General features: G+C 30.5%; 4 protein-coding genes and 1 long non-coding RNA gene across 6 annotated transcripts; 1 reads left to right on the top strand and 4 right to left on the bottom strand.

Annotated features, from left to right (window-relative positions):
• Nucleotides 1-25: 25 nt before the first annotated feature.
• On the bottom strand, nucleotides 26-3,790 carry LOC120772951 (ras-related protein Rab-1A). The gene is made up of 5 exons (XM_040101857.1): nucleotides 3,392-3,790; nucleotides 1,396-1,516; nucleotides 1,274-1,321; nucleotides 975-1,202; nucleotides 26-894 (listed from the first exon to the last, which is right to left on the bottom strand). Exons 1-5 carry the CDS (start codon nucleotides 3,412-3,414, stop codon nucleotides 697-699), a joined length of 618 nt encoding a protein of 205 aa, XP_039957791.1. The 5' UTR covers nucleotides 3,415-3,790; the 3' UTR covers nucleotides 26-696.
• Nucleotides 3,791-4,539: 749 nt separating this feature from the next.
• LOC120775853 (AP-2 complex subunit sigma) lies at nucleotides 4,540-5,618 on the bottom strand. Its single transcript, XM_040106226.1, has 3 exons — nucleotides 5,507-5,618; nucleotides 5,291-5,440; nucleotides 4,540-5,170 (listed from the first exon to the last, which is right to left on the bottom strand). The coding sequence occupies exons 1-3, from the start codon at nucleotides 5,507-5,509 to the stop codon at nucleotides 4,895-4,897; spliced, it is 429 nt and encodes a 142-aa protein (XP_039962160.1). The 5' UTR covers nucleotides 5,510-5,618; the 3' UTR covers nucleotides 4,540-4,894.
• Nucleotides 5,619-6,220: 602 nt separating this feature from the next.
• Nucleotides 6,221-7,829, top strand: LOC120774807 (isopentenyl-diphosphate Delta-isomerase 1). 2 transcript variants are annotated; one of them, XM_040104617.1, is made up of 3 exons: nucleotides 6,221-6,284; nucleotides 6,342-6,669; nucleotides 6,750-7,829. In XM_040104617.1, exons 2-3 carry the CDS (start codon nucleotides 6,394-6,396, stop codon nucleotides 7,209-7,211), a joined length of 738 nt encoding a protein of 245 aa, XP_039960551.1. In that variant the 5' UTR covers nucleotides 6,221-6,284; nucleotides 6,342-6,393; the 3' UTR covers nucleotides 7,212-7,829. The 2 variants fall into 2 exon arrangements, with proteins under 2 accessions (XP_039960551.1, XP_039960542.1); XM_040104608.1 differs by having other exon boundaries at nucleotides 6,253-6,669.
• A 622-nt stretch (nucleotides 7,830-8,451) lies between these two features.
• On the bottom strand, nucleotides 8,452-11,099 carry LOC120774800 (3'-5' ssDNA/RNA exonuclease TatD). Its single transcript, XM_040104596.1, has 5 exons — nucleotides 10,513-11,099; nucleotides 9,710-10,058; nucleotides 9,418-9,529; nucleotides 9,177-9,346; nucleotides 8,452-9,113 (listed from the first exon to the last, which is right to left on the bottom strand). The coding sequence occupies exons 1-5, from the start codon at nucleotides 10,727-10,729 to the stop codon at nucleotides 8,975-8,977; spliced, it is 987 nt and encodes a 328-aa protein (XP_039960530.1). The 5' UTR covers nucleotides 10,730-11,099; the 3' UTR covers nucleotides 8,452-8,974.
• A 1,590-nt stretch (nucleotides 11,100-12,689) lies between these two features.
• LOC120766807 lies at nucleotides 12,690-16,142 on the bottom strand. Its single transcript, XR_005704621.1, has 2 exons — nucleotides 14,125-16,142; nucleotides 12,690-13,505 (listed from the first exon to the last, which is right to left on the bottom strand). It is a non-coding gene; the product is annotated as an uncharacterized LOC120766807 (long non-coding RNA).
• Between the last annotated feature and the right edge of the window lie 1,624 nt (nucleotides 16,143-17,766).

Raw genomic sequence — 17,766 nt, 5'->3', positions numbered from 1 at the left:
ACACAATTTTGTTTTACTAATTTCATTTAAATTGCGTATGTCGTATGTACTTTTTATTTATTAAGGTAATAAACTAATATTTGCAGCAATTCAGTTGGCCAGTGAACCAATAGAGGTTGACTGGACATCTAAATTACCTAATAAACACAAAATTTTTATATACTATGGATTTTTAATAATTATAAAATGATAGGGGAATTTTCAGACGCCCGAAAAAGACACTACATCATCCTCCATTACTACGATACGCTCACACTTTAGCTAATTCCCCACATTACTTCTCATACCATCGTTATTTACGCATTTGTTTACATTTAGGTTTTATTTAAACATTAGTTATAAGTATCTTACTTAAAGTTTTTTTCGCGCATTTTTTTGTGGTTTTAATTTTATATTTTCGCTGTCATAACATTAATTTTTGTTGCTATGTACTTAAAAAACGTGTGTTTTGTTTACTTCTTACGTTTCTTTGTTGTTGTAAACATTTTAAGTTGTGTCCCCATTATCATCCGATCCATTTCGTTACCATCGTTTATCATTATCTTCCATTTCATTGCAAATGTATTATAGCTTAAGCAGCATAATCATTTGTTTCTTTATCATCACCATCTTTGTTGTGATTTCTTTTTTATTTTAATTGTTTTTTTTTTAGTATAATAAAATAAAGTGTGTATATGAGTTCACAATCGGAGTTATTCAGCAGCAACCTGATTTGGTGTTCTCCACCGGACGTCCCTGATCAATTTTAACTTTACTGGCGTTCTCAGTGGCACTTGAAGGCGGCCCAACACGATTCTTTATCTCGGCAGCCATCGTCAGGAAAGCCTGTTCAACATTCGTTGCGTTTTTAGCTGAAGTCTCCAGAAATGGAATACCCAACTGACTTGCGTATTCCTGATTCATTCAAAGAAAAGCAAACAGTTTTATTTATGCACTTGAAATATATGTACAAGTAAATGAAAGATGATACTCACCGCTGCTGTATTTGTGTCAACAACTTTCTTGGTAGTCAAATCACATTTGTTGCCCACGAGCAACTTGTTTACATTTTCGCAAGCATATCGCTCGATTTCCTCTAACCATTGCTTTACATTGTTAAACGACTCCTGGTCTGTGCAATCATAAACAACAATAATACCGTGTGCGCCACGATAATACGAAGATGTAATTGTACGGAAGCGCTCTTGTCCAGCGGTATCCCACTGTTATGAGGACAAAAAATATTCCTACATATAATTTTGGTTTTATTGAACAAATATAAACTTAAACTTACAATTTGCAACTTTATAGTCTTGCCGTCCAACTCAATGGTTCTAATTTTCTGTAAAACAATTTTTGAAAAAATAATTAATATTTTTGCTTATGGAGTTTTAATTGAATTCATTATATACTTACGAAATCTACACCAATTGTGCTAATATAGCTTTCTGTGTATGTATCATCAGCGAATCGCAACAAAAGGCACGATTTACCTACGCCCGAGTCACCGATAAGCAGTAATTTGAACAAGTAATCACTATAAATAAAAAATATAAATATTTATAAACCAATAAATATAAAATATATATGTATATATTTCAATAAAGGTTCTGAAAAATGCATCTACATACATACATATGTATATTCAAACTATAAGTTTTACGTATGCCTAATCTGATAAAATTACTGGTTACGTACATATATGTAGTAGACACTATTTTTATGCTCTTGGTATACTTTGCTACAGAGCATAATAGTTTTCTTCAGCTAACTTTTGTACTTATCACCTAAAATTAAGCGAGATAGATATACGATTATATACATATGTATACACATATGTATATAAATGATCAGGATGTCGAGACAAGTTGAAATCCCGGTGACCGTGTGTCTGTCCGTACGTCCGTTCGACTGTCCGTAAAAGTTGATATACTATATGAAACTGCGCCATTAACCGAAAACCTATAAAGTACCATAACTAATCACTAAATTAAGATATAGAACTTTAATTTGTCACAGGCGATCGCCATAGCAAGGTGTCACATTTATAATTGCAATTCAAAGAGAATCCTTTCCTGATAATAGCATGTCTTTGTGCTTCAAATTAGTTGAATGGGATCAATATTTCCTTTAGCGATGTGAGTTAATAAAAGTTAATAAAATTGAGAAAGCGTTTTTTTATAACGCTGCACATTTGTGCTTAGAATCAATAAAATGGTGTGAAAACTCCCCCATATAACTAAAAAGCCTTATGTCCCTGAGGGTACTTCCTGGTTTTAATCCCAGCAAGTTGTAAGAGTATGAAATGTCTGGTTATACCCAGAATTAGCTTTTCCCTACTTGTTCTTTTAATTATTCTTCATAATGTATCTGTTACTTTCAATACTATCGCGAAACCTTGGCCATTTACGCATGACATATTTGACTTTTGTAATGTTTGGAAAAATTCAACCAGTTTTCTACCTGTTAAAGAACACTATTTGCCAGGGTAAATATGCATAGCAAATTGCCTACATACATAAATGTGTACAAATACTAAAAAAATAAAATATTACAATTAAGTAAGAAAATGCATACTAAAATACCATTAAAAAATAATATTTTTTAAAATGCCCTATGAAATCAAATAACACTACCAAACTGAGCTAAAGTAAATAACAAAAGCAAAAAATTATCGTAATTCTCAACGTGGCAAAATATCCTAGTGCTACCACAAGGACACTATTGTCTACCTGCCATATATGACTTATGGAATGCTTGATTGAGGATATTGTTTTACCTAAATGAAATTTACTGCTAATCACATCATATGCCTACCTAAATGCATGTAGCCGGACATAGTATACGAAAATTTGCCTGTAACATTTCTAACTCTTATATACACAAAACAATACATCAGGGTATGAAGTTGTGGAGATCAAAACGAAAAATGCAATACACAAAACAGAGAAAATGAAGCAAGGTGGCAGTCAGTAATAAGGTAATACTCGCAATGTTGCTGGGGTAGAGTCTATGATTGAGGGAATGGCTCACAATGAGCATGAGAGCGGCAATGTATCTCTCTTTACAAGTGACTCATCCGCCCCATAATTCCACACTATATAACTCCCATTTCGTATTGTTAATAACAATTAATTATATATATTTTTAATAAACTGAATATAAAAAAATGATAACATGGAATCAACCTCCAATGTAACTTTTTCTACGAGTGTAAACACTCCCTACATATGTATGAGCACTGTTTGCCACGAAGAGTATTTCTATGCATAACTGCGACGTTGACGGTGAATATGACGGCGTGGATAGACATCATTATTTTAATTGTAATAAAAATGACGTCGCAAATTTGTAACCTTCATGGAATAATATAGAAATATTAGATAAATTCATATACATTCTTTGCACTTACTATTCTGGATTCATTGCTGACATTTTTGTATTGAACACTTAAGACTTCGCTTTCGGAAAACTTAAAACGTTTTCAAATTTTCTGCTCCCGTACACGAATTTGAACTATTGTTTTTTGTCTTCTATTGCTAATCAAATGATTTTTTCTTTCTTCAGCTGAGCCACACTTTCCACTGCTGTTTTTTACTTCAGTGGACGGTGTTATATATACTTTTTCAAAGATTCACACCCCAGCAAATATTTAACCTAAAATCTTGATATTTAGACTTTTGTATTTACTTTAAAAACAACTTGTTTTCTATGAGATATATTGCAAATGAATGCTACAACTTTTATTTTTCGCTCGACAATTTTCAACGACGGTAACGACGACGAAAGAACAATGGCGACGAACAAATGACGATGATGAAAATTCACTTGTATATCTCACTTCCACGCAGTCATTTGCATAGTCTTGTCTTTCTCGCACATAAAAAGTAGTGCAAGTTTCTGACACATCAGTTGTATATCGATAAGAGATTAATAGGTGATTGCCATTGTTCTTGAAATTCAATTTTCAAAAATAATTCTGTATTTTCTGAAAGAAATAAAATCGATAAAAATGCGATACAGCAAACATATACATATAATGTATTAATGAATGCATTTAATTCAAATAAAATAATTATATTTTTAGAAAAAATTTTGTTGCAGTAATTACAAAGATCGTATTTCGTCTACAGAGAACGTTGATACAGAGAACATAAATCTTTTTAATAATGTTTTATGTTCTCTTTTTAATACTGTTTTATGTTCTCTGGATAGACGTTCTCTGCATGATATATACGTTGTCTGCATTAATTAAAGAACTGCATTACCATCATTGAATATTTTCATATCCTTGTATTATAGCACGTATGTATGTAGGTTCGAATTTATTACATGAAAATAATTGATATAATTTCGTTATTGATACGACATTTACTCTGGGCATGAAATGGGGTTATCATAGGAATTTAAAACGTTATCATAAAGTTCGGAAGATTGCTGTCGAGCTGGTCTTAATGGGTCATAAATGCAGGTCCATTCGGATTATATACTTACGACTTACCTAAACTTGAATTATTCATTTTATTTATTTTTGATAACGAAATAAAAAACGTCATTAGATTAACGTAGTTTGAAATATACGCCTTTTGCGCAAATATACATAATTATTTATTTGAATATCATTGTGATTTTGAGTGTAATTACAATAGGTAATACACATTCACTTATTTCTACAATAACTTTACAAGCACTTTAACAAATACTAATTACTTCTCTTATATAGTCATATGTATTAAGCTGAGAAATATATTAACACAATGGATTGGATTAAAATGAAAGATTCGAAAACTGATGGATCGACCATCGCAAAATCCATTACTAGACCATCCATGAGATTGGTATGGCTCTTGCAACGTATTAATGGTTTGAAATACACATATACACATAAATGGAATGCATTGATGGCAGCAAGTTTTTATTCCAACGAATTTAGCGTCAATAACTGCTTGAGCACCTTTGTTTGGGATGTTTCACGTATCTCTCCAGCCAAAAACATTTCGTCTACTACCGTGTATACTTTATAGAAGTTGAAGACTAGGTCCAATTCACATACGTTGTGGAAATATTCATTTAGAACTTCTACGAAATTGTGTATCGCTTCAAGATAGCATAAATTATTGTCGTTGACATCAACGCATATGCAGAAATAAAGACCGGCGTAACGACGGTACACAATTTTAAAGTTCCGGAACTGCAAGTGTAGAAAAAAATAAGTATTTATTTATGCTACTTGATATGAGAATATTTTAACTACCACAAAGAAATAATGCTCCCTTTCGTTGCAAAAAAATTTATTAATATTAATACACACCTCCACAAAATTTGTATGCTTTGCATCTCTCACAGTCACCACTGCATGAACCTCTTCAATTAGTTTTTGCTTTTCGTCATCATCAAAATTCATATACCACTTAGCTAAACGCGTCTTGCCAGCACGGTTTTGTATCAGAATAAATCGAATCTGTCAAATAAATATATATTAAATAATAAAACCACAAAGTTATTGCAACGCCCCTTAATTGCTCACCATCTTTTTCAAAGATTCTAGCTTTTTAATCTATTATTCCAGCAAGTCAGTAAATTGGACAAAATTGTGATAATGAATTTCACTGATTTTTTTTGTATCATTACACCAATTCAGGGTTGCTAACTGAGCAATACTTCAGTGATGCTATTATTTTTATTATTTATATGAAATTCTTTACATTCCGAAAAAGTCAAATAATATGGACAATCGAATTCAGTGTTAAGATAAATTGTGGCTTTTCTGAAAACTGAACCAATTTTCACGGGAAATGTCTTAAAATGTTTGTTTTTAATTCTGCTTTACGAATATATATGGCGCATCCTTTTAAAACAAGGATTTTTTTTTGTTTTTAATGAAAAAATTCCATGTTTCGCGGTGTTCAACGTATACTTTCCGTCATTCATTTAATTTTTTTTAATGTTGAAAAGAGACTTTCAATCATTCATTTACACATTTCTACGTAATTGTTTTGTTGTGAGGTTTTTCATGTTATTTTTATCAAAACACAAAAAATTTGAATAAATAAAAATCAACTGTGACGGCGTTATTGCTAAAAAAACATCAATAGTCCATGTTTTCAGAAAAACCGGTCTTTAATTGTATATAATTTTGTCACAACTTTTAAAACTTTTAAGGTTATTCTAGTTACATTTGATAACTAGTGATAAATGAGTGACTTCTCAATTTGTATTGTTATCAATAGTTCTATCGATACTTTAGCATCTCTAATAACATATGATTGGTTACAGCCTGCACAATTGACTGATACTTAACCAATGTAAAATATAACCATTAATCTTTTTTAAGTATTTATACAACTAGCTATTTATTTTAGAGAACTTTGATACGCTCAAGGAAACAGTCGATTAATTTTAAAATAAGCAATAATGTTATTAATGTTAAATCGGTGTATACTTCGTGGCCAGAGTAAGAAGTTGTGGGCCAGAAGTTATACAGCAGCAGTGGACGCACAACAGGAATTAGCATTAAAGGAAAATTGTATATTAGTGGACGATAAGGATAAGGCAATTGGTTACAGTAGCAAAGAAGACTGCCATCGTGTGAATAAGCAAACTGGCGATATAAAATTGCATCGTGCATTTAGTGTGTTCTTATTTAATTCAAAGGGAGAGATGTTGGTTCAGCGGCGTTCGACACATAAGGTACATTTCGCGTTTACAATTGATTTGTATACATTTGATGTGTTCTAGGAAATCTCTATCAAGCAATAATTTTTTTTTAGATCACATTTCCCGATACATATACAAACGCCTGCTGTAGTCATCCGCTGCATGACATTGATTTAGAACGGGAAGAATCGAATGCAATAGGCATACGAAGAGCTGCCCAACGACGTCTCAATTATGAACTAGGTATACCACAAGAACAAATACAACCAGAATATTTTCGTTACTTAACGAGAATACATTACAAGGATTGCGGAGATGGCGTGTGGGGTGAACACGAAATCGATTATATACTATTTTTGCAAAAAGACGTTGACCTAAATCCAAATGAGAATGAAGTCAGTGAAGTGCGTTATATTAAACGCACTGAAATTGATGAAACTGTGTCAAAATTCAACGCTCCACTCACACCTTGGTTTAGACTTATTTTAAGGAGTAAACTCAAAGAGTGGTGGGATAATTTGCATAACTTGAATCAGTATGTGGACACAAATGCCATACACCGCTTTTCGAGATAAATAATAATTATACTGTGCATTTACATATTGGAAAAATTTCACATGAAATATTTTTGTTTATGGTAATTAGTTTTGTTATCTTAGTACTTAAAAAAAATTAAAGTAAAAGCATTAGTCACGGGAGCCATTTAAATACTTTACGTTATATATACTGTAATATAAAACACATAAAAGTGTGCTCGAATTTATGAAGACTGGCTTGTACTTCTAAACGAATTTTGTTGTGAAATTTTCCACCGTTAATTAAAGGGTGTATTGTATATATTATGCGAGTTATAATTTTACTCAACTCTATCGTTCCCAACCATTGTATATTTCAATGTGTGCGTAATTTTTCTGGCAACTAACGGTTGATTAAAAGATGTTATAGTCATTGATTAAGATGCATATGGTTATACCAAAGAGGACAAACGCCCAAATGGTGTAACACCAAAGAGCTTTTATAAAAAGAGTTTAGTTGGGTGTGGTTTTTTTGATTTTATGAAAAATGAATAAAAAAGAGCGATAAGTCACATTTCAGTTTTTATTTTATATTTTATGTTTGTATATATACAATTTGTATTTGTTTATGTATATTTATGTAAATAACAATAAAGTACAATTGTTTAGTAAAACGATCACATTTACCGTGTTACTTTCATCTATCCACTGTGTTACCATGCGCATTGCTTTTGACTTACAACTATTTATATATATGTATGTATGCCACAACGTACATATGTATGTATATTATTGAGTTGGCGTAGCACAATAAACATTCCGTAGCACAACAACAAATATCAAACAAAATGAATAATAAATATTTACAAGTTTTGGCGTAAAAAATCTTATATAATAGTAAAACAAATGTATGTATGTATGAAAATGTAGTCAATAAGCTGCAGCTTGACTTGGTTTTTGAATTTTCTGTTGACACATATAGGAAGGGCTCAAAGCACTTTCTTTTCGCGACTTTTGTTGCTGCAACAGCTTAAAATAATTTTATGTGTGTGATGCGAACGCGAATTTGTCATATTGTAGAATACAATATTTTTTTATATATGGATACATTTAAACGTGTCCTAAACGTTTTGTATAACTTTTTTAATAAATATATGTTTTATATACATAGTATTTAAGCTTTTTTCTAAGAATACATATCACGGGACGGTGAAGTACAAATGTATGCAGCTAAATTATTTGGATTATCACCCATTATCCCTGCGTTTATCCAAAACCAAGACGACAATCTACATTCAAATTTCAGTCAATTCCTTTAAGTTGTATTATTCGCTTTTCATTTAAATACATATGTAAATATTTTAGAATTTCATGTTTTCTGTAATGATAACTAACTCTAAAGTGATTCAAATAATCTTATTCGAATCATTCAGTTGGTTTTATGAGTATATTGTGGGTTTGCATGCGCTTTAAAACACGTCGTAGTTAGTAAGTATGTATATGTGTATAATAAATAGGTATCGATTTCGTTAATATATATTTTTAGCATATTTTGTCGTTTCTTTATTTTTTTTATCAGCCAAATGGCTTTCTTCGCACTTCATTTAAGGCACTTTCGAAGTCTTGTAGTTCTTAGTTTATGTAGGAATTTAAGCAAAAAACTATATTACCACTTATAAAATTTTGGCACTTTCGTTTTGAATTCCTTTTAATGCATTCACTCGTTTTGTAATTGTTGAAAAACGGCGCATGCTTCAATTGCTTTTTTGCGCACTAAGCAATTTTATGACAGTCTACATAGGTAAAATCACAGCCATTGGCATTTAGGATAGTCCAAAAAGCTTTAATGCATTAAATGCAGTTGCTAAAGCTACTTCATCTGGCGTTTTCTTCATGAATGCAGCTATCATCTCAACTATGGCGGGCAAACTACAAGGTTCATTACGTTGAAAAGTACAGTACCTGAATAAAAAAATTAAAATGTTAAATTAAAATAAATATGCAGATATAACTTTTATAACCAACCTATGTAAATATAATAGCGAACGTTCTGTTATACCAGTCTTAACATGTTGCGGCAGCTTGGAAGCTCTTGTATTTGGATACATGAACGGCGAGTCCGTTTCGACAAGTAGTCTATCTATAGGCAAAGTTCCATTTTCTAAGAGTTTGCGCACTCCACTATCTGATTTGTCCTGCAGATTTTTAGTGATACATTGCGTTACAATATATACATGTTTAAAATTTAACAAATACTATTTATTACCTTGCATAAATAACCAGTTAAACTAATATAGAATCTCCTATTCAGATATTCGACTGCTTCGTCCGCTGTGCCCATGAATCCTCTTATGATCACAGGCGGTAATTTCTCAAATCTGCAAATGCAAATTAAATAGTAAATAAAGTATAATAAAAAAATTAACTTCGGTTGAACCGAAACTAGAATACTCTTCACAACAAAAGTTTTCAAGTAAAGAACTTTATTTTGATCGATCTGTTCGTATGGCAGTTACAAACTTCAGAGTATATAGTATATAAGCATAATAATCACTTACTTATCCAGTATATCGAGTACATCATGTTGTGCGGAACGCTCGTGTATCAGCAATGATTTGTTCAATTGGCAAGCCAAATGAATCTGCTTCTCAAATATCTCTTTTTGTGCCTCGGGCTCGGAGAAATCGCGCTGATAGTCTAAGCCGCAAGGTCCAATCGCAACGCATTCCTGCGAAGCCGCAATATGTTCGAACTCGAACCAGGTATTTGGTTCTTCGATAATTGACTTGGAGTCGTGTGGATGTATGCCAGCAGTCGAATAGATTATATCGGGATAAATCCGTGATAGACGCAGCGCTTCTTTGCTAGATTTTACCGATGTACCTGGAACCATAATTTTTTGAACACCTACAAAAATATAGAAAACAATTTTAATAAAAACTCAGTATACCATATAATGAGTAAGAAAATTTGTGAGTTTTTTTTATCTGAAAACTTGCAGTTTCGTTAATTATATGCAAACGACGTAAACGGAGACTTCCCGTAAGACCTTTGAGGTCAAAATGAATACACATTCATATAAAAATAAATATTTCTAATTTGTATGCGCATATTAATGGGTGTGTAAATATTTATGTGCGTATACATATATAAGTACATAAGAGAATACGAATACGCAACGCCTTGTTCTTATCGAAGAAGATCGCAACGAAATCTTCAAGAAAACAGACTGCGCTAATTGACAAAATATGTATGAACAAACATACATACATACATACATATATATGTATATAAGTAAGAAATATAATATGTTAAATACGTCATCCAGAATTATGTATGTATATATCTGCATGCCACATACCTGCATCTTTTGCTCGCTGTATAACTGATTCCAGATCACGGCTATATTTTTTGTTTGTTAAATTCGCGCCTGCATCAATCACTATGAGATTTTCGAAGCAGTGCTTCATATCCACTAAATCTAAATCCACACCAACACCCAAGCTACCTGCCAAGCTTAAACCAGCACCAGTGCTAGTATTAGCAGCGGAGGCTGTGCCAGCTATAGATTGTGCCATTATCGTTGAGGTTTTGTTATTTTTGTTTTTGTTTATTACTTCTAGTAACTTCAATGATTAATCGTGTTATCTGTAAATCGAGTGGTGCTTGCACGTTGACTATTGACGAAAATAGATATGACGAAATAACAATACAACAGCACACAGTGAAAATTGTTTTATATGCACATTAATTATGATGAATATCTTTGAAGAATAATGGCGTATGTCGTTTACGGAAGCTATTGTCGCGATAACACAATAGTTACAGTAAAACTTAAAGTATCACACGCAAATTAAGCACCTTAAAAACGTTAGTTTTGTAGGAAAATTAAATTAAAAATGTTATAGAAATTGATCACGACTGCTGGCAGCTGGCGGCCAAGAAATTTAGTAAAATACTAGAGTGAACAGTATTGCCAACTTCGCTTTGTATGTTTTTACAATTGTTGGGCAATCCTAAAAGCACAGTGTGCCTAAACGACTAATATAATATATGTACATAATAATTAACTGAAAATAATTTCAAACGCGTGAATATGTAATGAAGTCAAATAAAAAGTGGATAACGATGAAATGCTATTGAGTGTAGAATTCGCTTTGCGAAAACTTTTAGATAAGCCGTTAAAATATAGAGTATACATGTATTTTATTTAATTTGAAGTGTGAATATTTTCATGTGTATTTATCGTTAATTAATCATATTTAAATTTCATTTTAAAATTTATTTTATTTTTAATTTTGTTATGCCAAATACCGAATTGCAAACAAAAAAATTAATTTAAAAGTAAAAAAATTGTTTTGGAATTTAAATTTAGGTATTTCGTGTTCTACTATTTTGGTTATAGAGTTGGCAGAGAAGTGGATCCAGTTAACCAGCTATGACTGTTTACTCATTATTAATTATACATGTATATACTTATATTTTAATTTTGTTAACAACATTTTGAAATTTAGAGTGGTTTCAAAAATGAAATAATTTCAAAGTAAAAAAAACATTTTGACCCGAATTTAAATTTAGGTATTTCGTGTTCTACTAGTTTTTGGTTCAATGAGTTGAGAACCAGAGAAGTTGAACATATGTAATATTATGTAAGTAATTTGAAGTGGTGAAGCGTAATCAATAAGACATTCAATTTCGAATTTTTTGATGATACGTTATTTTGCATTTCAGGTGACGATATGTATATATTCCACAATTCTATTAAGGAAAACACAAGTTCTCAACATTTCAAATAGTTTTTCTTTTCAATTTATTTGAGTATTTGTCTATTTAATTTAATGCAATATGTATTTTGGAATATCTAACGATGATAACTTCTTGAATACAGCATGGCAATAAAATCGGTTTTTTGAGTATTGTACGTATATTTCTTATATTTTATGTATTGTGTATCTGTTTTTTTGGTTGTTTTGGGATTTGCTTTAACATTTACACAATGTTTATGACATAATCTTCTGTAGAACATATATACGATATATGCCATAAGTATATATATGCATTTATTATTTGTATTTGCTTCAATTACATTGACTGTAATCAGCTGATTATCATAAACTTAAAATTGTTGTTGGCAAAGTAAATCATAACAGTGAAGAAATTGGTTATTTTTTTGTATTCTTACTTGATTATAATATGTAAATACAATTTAGTATTTATGTATTCATGTTTAATTATTGTTTTCAAATCATATGCGTACTATTGACTCATGCGTGCATTTGGAAAATATTTTATAAAATATTTCTTAAATTTAGTATGCTGTAAATATTAATGAGAAATTCATTTCTTCTATGTTTTTTTTTTGTTTTAGTATATAAGTATGTAAGTATGAGTTAGTTTGTTAGGTACATTTTTAAAATGTAATACTTTTGTTTTTGAATACGTGGTATGTGTGACGGTTTCATTTTTCTTTTATATCAAACTTGTGATTTAAAAACAATTTCATATTTCTAGTATGCAATATATATAACTGTATGTATGTTTTTTTTTAGCTAGCTATCCCACATAGCTCACGCAGATATGAATATAAGGATGTCCGTTATTTCACAAGTAGGTTCGTGTTTTACAAGCGCTCCCTGTTTCAGTTTGCATTTGATAAAGAATTTTAATTGCGTATAACTTTAAAAAGTTGGTTTTATAGAAAAAATCACCAAAATCTTTATGGTAGGGATTTGCAGTAATTTAATGCAAAAAATCAAAAGATAAAAAATCTTATAAGAAAATAAATATGATTTAAGCGCGGTTTAAATAAAAAAAAAACAGTTTTTTCGGTTGGACCCTGTTTGTGACATAATCTCAAAAACTGAAACTTCAGTGGGCACTTGAAAAAATTCAACTTGTAAAATAACGCACACCCTAATGAATATATTTTTATTTAATTCTGCGACTGTTCTTAGTTCAATTAATTTCATTTCATTTGTTTGTATATATAATCTATGTATTTAGTATACTTTTTGACAGCTAATAGTTAATATTGAATATGAACATACAAAAGCGGCTAAGTACAAATTCTTTTCACATTCATACGTTTGTATTAATGTGCTTTGCTATTTATCTATATAAATGTGTATATGAAGTGTTTGTTGTCTTTAGTATATTTGGAGTATTTCTTCTGATTTTAATTTTTGACTTTGTTTGTGTGTGTGTGTTTTTTCGATTACCTCTATTAGTTAGTGTCTCTATGTACTTACTATTTATGCTCTAATAAATCTTTGGTATTTATTTCAAGTACTTGTATTTTGTTTTAGTATGTACTTCGCTCTTTGTTCCATGAATGCAGTTACATATATTCCGTATCTGTAAGTGTTTATAAAAATGTAGTTAAGTAACTTTTATAAAACTTTGAACCATTTTGTCGATTATTCTATTTTATTTTGTGCCAAATGACAACGACGATTGCGTTTGCTGCATTTGATATACTACATACATAAATATGTATCTAAATAGCTTATATTAATAAAAGAGTGTGCTTGAGTAAATTAGATCACACATTTGGGGAATGTTTTCATTTTAATATATATTGTACATACCACATAATCAACATAGTAAAGTAACGGATGCGCTCATTCTGTAGTAGTAATAAATTGAATGTGTAGTTCAAACCTTTCGATCCATTACGCAATGGTATCAAAGTTTACCGTTTTATATGGCAAACATGTTGGAAAAGTAGGATAAAGCTAAAAATTTCAAAAATATAGTTTTTTCCATGATATTTTATCTAAATGTGTGACCAAATTTATCCAAGCTTCACTATTTATTTATTAAGCATATATAATAGTTAATTTTCTTTTTTCAAGCGTTATTTTTACATATAGGTTATTGTATAGATGCTTTTGCACCCTGCAGGCAAAATTAGAATATCGTAAACCAGGTTGGATTGCATTAAATAGTAAATGAACTCTTAAATATTATTGACCTTCACTGCTTAGTTTCTCCATAGCAAGTTTATGCCAATAGTCTCACAAATCGTTGTTGCTATTGTTGCAAAGATCTTCCCATTTTTAATTTTCTAAAATGGAATATTGCGAGTTAATCACTTTTTTTCAATATATCCATGCCATGCTTCATTTGGTTTTGCTCTTTGTTCCATTATTCTTCTGCACTTAAGATCATATTTGTGATTCTGTTTCTTCTATCTGATACTGATGCTTTATCTAACTATCTAACCACCTCACCTTAATTGAAGGAATAATTTCAATAATATTGTGTCAAAATTTCAAGTCGTTGGGACAAAACTGACGAAGTTAAAAATATTTTTTTACTGTTCTTATGAATGGTTTCCACCAGATTTTCACTTTAGAGCGTTTTTCTTCTGCACGATTCACTTTTTCAAAATTGGTTTTCCTCATAACTTCAAAACTACAAGGCCGATCATTTTCAAGATTTGATCATTAAGTAATTTCGTTTGATGACAACAGCTGATTCTTTGAATTTTTCGCAGCCAACATCGTACTTAACCGCTTTACCCTTATATATTAGAACAGCTGATATACTAGTATGTTATGTTTGTAAAAAAAATTAATTTTTGATACTTTATCGGTTAAAGGAAGCTTAAAAACAGCATTTGCAAATTTTACTGTTTTACTATCAAAAGCGTAAAAAATCCAGTTCAATCACGACGAATTCCGGCAATTTCAATCTTGACGATGCACCATATCTTGGAAAGACGCTTGAAGCCGATGTGAATAATATATAGTCGTTGATAGATGCAAATCGTCGAATAACAACTTTAGAAAAACGACTAGGATTAATTACGAAGCTTGACATATGGTTCCTCATGTTCTTATAGAGCGAGATTTATTTCGACAGTTTAACGACTGAGATTTGCTTACTGGCGACGAAAAGTGGTTTATTTATAAGAATGTAAAGCGCAAAAGATCATGGTCTAACCACTCAAACCACTAAACCACTTCGAAGGCTGTTAGTCACCAAGAAAAGGTTATCTTGTCTATTTGGTGCTACTTCAAGAAGATGGTTTATACCGATAATACTACGAATAATTCTGAAGTACAATGCGATATGCTGGAAAAATTGAGTGATACACTCTGACAGAGTAGACCAGAATTGATCAATAGAAAAGGTGTGGTGTTCCACAAAGATAACACGAAACAATGTACAAGTTTGATGACTTGCCTTGCAGCTGGAATAGAATGTGCCCACCATATTCTCTTAGCTTTACTATCTTCGATCCTTTAATTATTTCGTTCTCCGAAAAATTGTTTGGTCAGGAAAACCTTCACCTCAAATCAGGATCTCAAAAACCATTTGAACCAGTTTTTTTGCCTGAAAAGATCAAACATTTTATGTGCGCGGAATCAATCTCTTGGCTCATGGAGAATATATAATTTCATAAAATATTTTACTCCGTTGCCGTATAATATTTTTTCGAAATGAAAACATCGTAGAACATTCTACGAATGTTACACTTTAATGTATCATTGGTTTTACTCAATCAATCTTTTATAATATGATGAATCTGTAAACTTTTAAAATACACTTAAAGCCATTTTTCCTCCAGGGTACATTAACATGCATATACATATATGTAAGTGGTGTATTCAATTATATAATTTATTTATGCGACATAGCGCGCTATCCTGGCTTTCCCTAAATGCGATTCAAATCGAAAATAGAAAATTTTGGCTGATAACTATTATTACAATACATTATTATTTATATTAAATATAAATAATATAATCTATAAATTTTACAAGCATGTGAACTAATTTGATTAGCGCATTAATAACGTGATTGAATAACAAAATATTTATATACATAACCTCAATTTCTTTTGCTGCCTATTTGGTTTTTGCTTTGAACTTTTTGTTGTATTGTTCGTTGAGTGTTAAGTGAGATTAAAGAGGTTATATCCACTTGTGAACTAAAAAAATAAATATGTATTTTGCATATAACCACGTTTAATGAAAGTACATATGTATGTACATATGTATATTTGAGAATATTCTCCGAAAATTTGAAGCCGATTCTGTAAATAGTTTCGGAGATGTATGAGCGTATTTGTAAGAAATTTTTTTAAATGAACTGGAGGCCCGGCTACGTGATCAAGGTAATCCAAAATTATAAATTCTGTAAATGTACACTTTTATTTATTTTTTAAATAAAATGCCTCTTCAAAACAAAAATTAAAAAACTTACAAGTGGATATACCCCTTAAAGCGAATCCAAACAATTTCCTAAAATTATTTATCCATAACTGTGCATGATGCTGTGAATTTAATCCACTCATATAATATATAAGTATGTACACATAAGTGTATACATATATGTAACTATATAATATTTATGTACTAAAAGTTGTTAACAAAACAATTCTAGGCGCCTTACTTGTGTTTGCTGGAGTCTATATAAGTCACGCTGCCAGCGAGACGGTCAAGTGTGTCTAATTTTCAACATTATACGCATGTAACTATATTGATAGTTAATATACATATAATAATAAATACATATTTTATGTTAATTTAACAATATTGTATATATATATTTTTTTTTATTTTATGTGATCAATAATTTTTTTTTCAATAATAATTTTTTCAATCAATAATTTTTCTAAAATGCGAAAATGTTAAAAAATAATAAGCAGAACAACTTATTTACACACTTACACACATATATATGTGTGTATGTATGTATGCTTGCATTTATATAAATATTTTATGCTTGTTTGTAAGTAAGTGTATATGAAATTGTTAGCAAAAATTATTGCTCTTTACCGAAATCAACATTTTCAATATAAATATATAAATCGTAAGAATGTTGTTCTTAATCATAAATGTTGCTGTTAGTAGGTACATTGCATTTAGAACTCGGTGTGATTTAAATTTTATATATAGTACATACACATATTGGACAGTTGAGATACTTCTGCTCTGCTTTGCAAGTACTTAGTATGTTTGTATGTACGTATATATAAGTATATATCATATACATATGTATGGCTGCGTGTGTATGTATGCATTCTTTTTTCTTTCTGACATATGTATTTGTTTTTATTTCTGTTGTTGTATTCTGAAATTCGTTCAATACTCATAAAAATACAAATTTCAAATCGCATACTTCAATATCAAACATTTCATTGCCGTAAATATGCATGTATTTATGTATGTATACAGTATAACAATCATTAAAACTGTGTGTGTGTGTTTGTATATCCGAAACTATCATATGAAACTCGTACAAAATGCATATCACCCAACATTACTTATAATCATTATCATCAAAATCAGCATCACCAATATTATAATCGTCATTATAATCACCAAAATCATCATTATCATAATCATCATTATTCTCGTCATCATTATCATCATCAATCTTCATCATTATATTCGTCACAATCATCATCGATCTTCAACATTTTATTTGTCACAATCATCATCATCATTATGATGATCATTAAGTTCATAACCTTTACCATCATTATCATTACATTAATCATAATCATCACCGTTTTCTTCAATGTCATCATTATTATAATCATCATCATGATCATCATCATCATTATCATCATCATCATTATCATAAACATCATTGTTGCCCG

This window comes from Bactrocera tryoni, chromosome 1, assembly GCF_016617805.1.
Source record: "Bactrocera tryoni isolate S06 chromosome 1, CSIRO_BtryS06_freeze2, whole genome shotgun sequence".
Classification (NCBI taxonomy): Eukaryota; Metazoa; Arthropoda; class Insecta; order Diptera; family Tephritidae; genus Bactrocera; species Bactrocera tryoni.
This window is presented reverse-complemented; position numbering and strand designations above follow the sequence as displayed.

Excerpts from the sequence above, each read along its gene's own strand:
- LOC120772951 (XM_040101857.1), bottom strand. The coding sequence starts at position 3,414 with ATGTCAGCAATGAATCCAGAATA. Across the intron at positions 1,517-3,391 it reads TCAGCAATGAATCCAGAATA|TGATTACTTGTTCAAATTAC; the intron begins GTAAGTGCAAAG and ends TTTTATTTATAG. Across the intron at positions 895-974 it reads TTGACACAAATACAGCAGCG|GAATACGCAAGTCAGTTGGG; the intron begins GTGAGTATCATC and ends TGAATGAATCAG.
- LOC120774807 (XM_040104617.1), top strand. The coding sequence starts at position 6,394 with ATGTTATTAATGTTAAATCGGTGTATACTTCGTGGCCAGAGTAAGAAG. Across the intron at positions 6,670-6,749 it reads AGCGGCGTTCGACACATAAG|ATCACATTTCCCGATACATA; the intron begins GTACATTTCGCG and ends ATTTTTTTTTAG.
- LOC120775853 (XM_040106226.1), bottom strand. Across the intron at positions 5,171-5,290 it reads AGCATACAAATTTTGTGGAG|TTCCGGAACTTTAAAATTGT; the intron begins GTGTGTATTAAT and ends CTACACTTGCAG.
- LOC120774800 (XM_040104596.1), bottom strand. The coding sequence starts at position 10,729 with ATGGCACAATCTATAGCTGGCACAGCCTCCGCTGCTAATACTAGCACT. Across the intron at positions 10,059-10,512 it reads ACAGCGAGCAAAAGATGCAG|GTGTTCAAAAAATTATGGTT; the intron begins GTATGTGGCATG and ends ATATTTTTGTAG. Across the intron at positions 9,530-9,709 it reads GTACTCGATATACTGGATAA|ATTTGAGAAATTACCGCCTG; the intron begins GTAAGTGATTAT and ends TTGCATTTGCAG.